The 6,000-nt window shown below is 52.0% G+C and overlaps 1 protein-coding gene across 4 annotated transcripts in view; it reads right to left on the reverse strand.

The window, feature by feature from the left end:
- The window catches only part of LOC120647535 (callose synthase 9-like), a 44,907-nt gene extending 40,653 nt beyond the window's left edge, over window positions 1–4,254 (reverse strand). For 3 of the 4 annotated variants that reach the window (XM_039924356.1, XM_039924357.1, XM_039924358.1), the window contains exons 1-2: window positions 3,820–4,242; window positions 2,901–2,998 (exon numbers count right to left, since the gene is read on the reverse strand). In XM_039924356.1, the coding sequence (XP_039780290.1) occupies window positions 2,901–2,998; window positions 3,820–4,018 (297 nt within the window). In that variant the 5' untranslated portion in view covers window positions 4,019–4,242. Of the gene's footprint in view, window positions 1–2,900; window positions 2,999–3,819 lie in introns of all 4 variants that reach the window. The other variant, XM_039924359.1, reaches the window with a different exon arrangement.
- Window positions 4,255–6,000: the final 1,746 nt, after the last annotated feature.

A 6,000-nucleotide genomic window follows, 5' to 3' on the forward strand; every position in this document is an offset into this window, starting at 1 on the left:
GACACATCGTCTTTGACGAGTCGGATTTCCCCTACTCCACCTCCTTCACACCTTCTCCTGACCCCGAGCTGGAGTCTCTGTTTCCGACAGACCCTGTGGTTCAGCCACCTTTTCCTGTCTGTCCTTTCCTTGCAGGTTTTCCCGGTATACCGGCACCGTTCCCGGTGATCCCTGCTGCGCCGAGCGGGGCCCCGGGACCTCCGATCGTGCCGCGCGCGGACCCGGTGTCTTCTGCTGCGCCACGCGCGGCCCCGGTGTCTTCTGCTGCGCCACGCGCGGCCCCGGTGCCTCTCCCTGCACCTGCGCGGTACGCTCAGCCGGTGCAGGTGTACCGGCGTCATTCGGCGCTGACACCGGCGCCGCAGCGATACGCTTAGCCGGTGCAGGTGTACCGGCATCGTTCGGTGCCGACACCGGCGTCACTTCCTGCTTCGAAAGCTCCTGCGACGCCTCCAACGGAGCCGTCGCCGCCACCTCCAACGGAGCCGTCGCCGCCGCCGCCTCCACCGGCTCCCTCTCGAGCCGAGCCGGCGGTGTACCACCCGCCCGTCGTCCATTGGGATCCTCGGCATATCCATCCCATGGTGACTCGGCGGATGGCGTCTCAGGCCGCGACTCTCTCCGCCACCGAGGGAGAGCCGCGGGTCTCTCCGGAACCCTCCTCTGTCCGCGACGCCTTGGCGGATCCTCACTGGCGTCGCGCGATGGAAGAGGAGTACGCGGCTCTTCTTGCCAACCAGACGTGGGACCTTGTGCCGCGTCCGTCTGGTTGCAATGTGGTGACTGGCAAGTGGATCTGGACACATAAGCGTCGGGCTGATGGCACACTGGAGCGCTACAAGGCTCGCTGGGTTCTCCGGGGGTTCACTCAGCGACCTGGTGTGGACTATGATGAGACCTTCAACCTAGTGGTGAAGCCTGCTACTGTGCGCACGGTTCTCTCGCTTGCGCTCTCGCGCTCCTGGCCTGTGCACCAGCTGGACGTGAAGAATGCGTTTCTTCACGGCACTCTGTCAAAGACTGTCTACTGCTCTCAGCCAGCGAGATTTGTGGACTCAAGTCGTCCGGATATAGTCTGCCGACTCAACAAGTCTCTCTATGGTCTGAAGCAGACTCCTCGGGCTTGGTACTCTCGGTTCGCCACGTTCTTGCTGACATTGGGGTTCACCAAGGCCAAGTCTGACACGTCTCTCCTAATCTACCGCCGTGGGGCTGAGACTGCATATCTGCTGCTCTATGTCGATGACATTGTGCTCACAGCCTCCAGTCAGCAGTTGCTTCAGAGTGTCATCTCCTCTCTACAGCAGGAGTTTGCTATGAATGATCTGGGTCAGCTCCACCACTTCTTGGGCGTCAATGTTGAGCCTCGCTCGTCTGGTCTTCTTCACCAGCGGCAGTACGCACTCGATATTCTGGAGCGGGCTGGGATGACTGATTGCAAGCCCTGCTCCACTCCTGTCGACACTCAGGCGAAGCTGTCTGCTGATCTGGGTGATCCGGTGGCTGATCCTACTGCCTACCGGAGTCTGGCTGGCGCTTTGCAGTACCTCACCTTCACCAGGCCAGACCTCACTTACGCTGTTCAGCAGGTCTGTCTCCATATGCATGATCCCCGGGAGTCACACCTTGCTGCGCTGAAGCATCTCCTCCGCTACGTCCGTGGCACGGTGGACCTCGGCCTGGTGCTTCACCGCTCGTCCTCTGCTGAGCTGGTCGTCTACACCGACGCTGACTGGGCTGGCTGCCCGGACACTCGTCGCTCCACTTCCGACTACGCCGTCTTCCTGGGCAGCAACCTGGTCTCCTGGCCGTCCAAGCGGCAGCCGGTTGTCTCCCGCTCCAGTGCTAAGATGAAGTACCGGGCCGTCGCTAACAGCGTGGCGGAGGCGTCCTGGCTACGACAGCTCTTGGCGGAGTTCCACAGCCCGCTCGCCAAGAGCACGCTCGTCTACTGCGACAACGTCAGCGCCGTGTATCTCTCCACCAACCCCGTCCAGCATCAGCGGACAAAGCATATGGAGATCGACCTACACTTCATGCGCGACAGAGTCGTCATCGGCGATGTTCGAGTATTCCATGTCCCGACTACCTCCGAGTTTGCTGACATCTTCACCAAGGGACTGCCCTCCTCGACCTTCTCGGAGTTTCACTCCAGCCTCAACGTAGTCGGTGGCTAGTTGTGGCTGCGGAGGGGTATTTGTCCTTTGTACTCTAATTATACTCTCTTCTTGTCCAGTCTTGAACACCGCTGCGCCGGTAGTTCAGACTGCGGGGGGTGTTGGCTTTCTTGTTGTCCAGTCTTGAACACCGTTGCGCCGGTAGTTCAGACTGCGGGGGGGGTGTTGGTGTATATTGAGCCCATGTATAGAGGCCCATGTATAGGAACTATATATCCCACCCTTCTAGGGTTTGAAGGAAGATAAGCCATTATTCTCTCCTATCCTCTCTCTTACAACAACTTCTAAAAGATCTATTTTAGAACATTTTGTCATTTTACGGTCCAAGAGATATGGTGTGTGGTACTGTGGTGCAACAGGGAATGAGTCCCAAGGCACACATGAAATAGCATCATGGACTTGAAGGCACACATGAAATAGCAGTAACCACAGTGAAATATGAACAATCTACTAATTGCAAAATACTCCCCAAGTTCGTAAGTATCTGTCATTCTAGACAATTGCAGCCAAACATTTCTAATTGTGTGCATTAACATCAGTAAAAGAATCTAGAAGGGTCTTACAAGAATAATATTTGTTTCATCAACCAAATAAAAACAAAGCCACGAACTCATGGTAACATATTTCTATAGCATTTACAAACATTTAACAAAATATGACTGAAATCAAAAGTGAAAGTATTGGTATGAAATCACACTATATGTCAAGCTGAAATGGACATACCCTGATTACTGACATCAAACCTGTTTTGAACTGCAATACTCCTCGCCCTTCACTATTTGGATCTAAATTCTGGGCTAGCGAGTAAGCATGCTCACAAACTGCACAAGGTAAAAACATTAGACGTTACCAGCTCAACCAAATCGCATATAAATATTAAAGACATCTTGGGTGGCGACTATTATATAATTGTAAATATTCCTTTTATCCCAACCAAACCATATTGCACCATTGCTTTATTTTTGTGTCTTCATCGATTAACATAAAAACACAGACCCCACCAGCTAGTTGAAAAAACAAGTGACAGAAACAGAATTTGATATTCTGTAGCTGAGTGCCGCAGAACTGCAGAACCATGCTTAAAACAATGAACTAAGCAGAGTATGGAAAGTGGAAAGATGTCTAAAAGCATAATCAATGATACAAGCATGTAAATTAAGAAACACAACTGCGCTACAGATGGGAGTGCCAGATACATTACGTCAGCAATGTCCGATTTAGCTAGATGCATCGAACTAAAACTAACCTAGTCATGCAGAATGGAGTCCAAAACACTGACAGTTTATTGTAGAGAGGGTATGGAACTATGGAAGTGGAATACGTGGTCATAGTGCACAGCCCAATTTAGGCTAACAAAAGGCAGCGATGTCACAGGCACCATACGCATGAAGAACAAGCTAGCACGGCAGACACGTACAAATTAAGCATGATCGTAAAATCCTGCAGTCAGTATTCGCTAGTACACAACTGTCAGCTTAACCAAACTTTCCAATGATGATGGCATACAAGTGTAACAGGCTTAAAATGCAGGAAGATTGTACAGAATTATGGCAAAAACGAGATGATGAGCGTAATAAAGTAGTGCAGCAACTAGTTAATAGGGGACGAGCTCCGAGGAACAGGAATGATTTGCAAAACTTACGAATCCTCGCGACGGTGGGGTCCTCATCCTGGATCTCGTCGGCGGCGCGGAGCACCTCCTCGATGTGCACGTTGTTGCCGAGCGACGACGGCACGTTCCCGGCGATGCCGGTGACCGGCTGCCCGTAGACGCCAGCGAACCGCTCCCCGCGCAGCGCCGCTCGCACCAGCCGCTCCCAGTTGGCCTCCGCCCTCGACATCGCGGAAGCCCTTGGGATCTCGACACCCGCTCGCTCGCACGCTCAGAGGCCGCCAGCCATAGCCCCGCCGCCTCCAAGCTGCTGCGATCGACTGCAAGGGAGACGGGAAGCTAGGGTTTCGAAATCCGCGGGCGCGCGGAGGCGGGGGCGGTGGCGGGCGAGCTGTGAGCGAGGAAAGGGAGCAGAGGGGTGGTCTGTCTTCGGATGAGCAGAAATTTGGACTCGGTGAGATCTAGGTGCCGGGATGTCATGTGCCGACTGCGCGTGCCGCGTAGGAAGGAGCCACTAGCCGGAATCGGATCAGCCCACAAAGCCCACAAGTCCTACGGGATGAAGGGTTTAAGGCTTTAAGCAAGGAAGTGGTGGCATTAAGTGCAGGGGCGGATCCAGCGTGGGGGCAGGTGGGGCTGGAGCCCCCTACTCCCATGCAGTCAGCCCCCTGAGCCCCTACAATTTCTAGTCATGAATGAAAGAAAGAAGAGGAAGAAGAAAATGTGAAGAAAGAAGAAGGAGAAGATGGGAAATTCAACTCCCTTTTACTTCAATTCTAGATCCGCCCCTGATTAAGTGTGTTCCTAGTGGGTGCAATTAGTGCGTTCCTACTAGGCGCCGGCCAAGACTTTACTTAACATGCAAGGTTCCGTCAAAAAAAACTGCACAAAATCTCTTTATTTTCCGTTTTGGTTTCGGCAAACGAAGTTTATGCGCGTGACAGTGAGCATAGCATGTGCAGAGGTGGTAAAGGGGGAAACATATCAGGTGCGAACCAACTCTTTCATGCAAACCGTGCAAACTTCAATTTGAACCATCAAATCAAGTATATCTATACTATATCTATACTATAAAAGTTGAAACAATTGAAATCTTTTCTCACCAAGATTAGGCCCACCTTACCCCTCACCAAGACCCCACTTGACAGTCTGAAGGTTTGACGAAAAAGAGTGTAGACCCACGAAATTGATAGACGGAAAATGTTTCCACTGAAAAGCTAAAACTTTTTTCACCAAGCCTTCTACATACCCACATGGCATACCCACCCTCTGGATGCACTTTGCCGCCCATAGTTAAGGGAGTTAATTGGTCCATCTAATATTACTCTCCTTTTATTTGCACGTTCGGAGACTGTTTGTTTTTTGGAATGCTAAAAGAAAGAGTCGCCCAGATTATTTGGAAGGCAACCACCGCGTAATACTTTCCTTTTGCACGTTCAGTGATAGTTTGTTTTGGAAAGGGTCGCCCAGATTATTTGGAAGGCACACATAATACTTTTGTTTTGCACGTTCAGTGATTGTTTGTTTTGGAAGGAAAAGAGAAAGGGTCACCCAGAATTTTTGTAAGGTCTTTGCGGGCAGACGCCCCCATTGCACGTTTGCTTGATTATCACCACCGGCGTCCCTGTTCGCTGAGAAGGTGCCCTAGAGGTGCGAGGCGCTGGTCGGCGCGTGGCCCTGGTCGTCGCCATCGGCATCCGTGCCCTAGAGGTTCGAGGCTTCATTGGTCTGCACCATCGGCGGCCCTGGGCGTCGCCATGCATCCCGGTGGCCTGTCCGCCGAGAAGGGACCCCTGGAGGTGCGAGATTTGCTTCTTTTCTGCGTTACAATGTTTCATTGGTGGTCATTTCACCCTCGCATTTTACCTCCGTTCACAAGAATGCTGGTCAGCCTGCCCACGTTGGTGATCAAATACCGATCTCTTTTGTTGAAACTGCTAGAGGCTTCGCTGGTCGTCAGCACCGGTGCTATTATCCGCCGAGAAGGCTGCCCTAGAGGCGCGAGATTTGAATATGTTCTACATTATTATTACAATGTGTTCATTTGTGGTCGTTACACCATGGCGTGCCACCTCCGTTCACCAGGGCGCTGATAAGCCCATTCACGTTGCTAATAAAATACCGATTGCTTTGTTTAGATTGCTAGAGATATTTTAGATGTTTGTGTTATTATTATGGGAAATTTGTATCTAGTACACTCTGAAAGAGTGG

Source organism: Panicum virgatum, chromosome 9K, assembly GCF_016808335.1.
Source record: "Panicum virgatum strain AP13 chromosome 9K, P.virgatum_v5, whole genome shotgun sequence".
In the NCBI taxonomy this organism is placed as follows: domain Eukaryota; kingdom Viridiplantae; phylum Streptophyta; class Magnoliopsida; order Poales; family Poaceae; genus Panicum; species Panicum virgatum.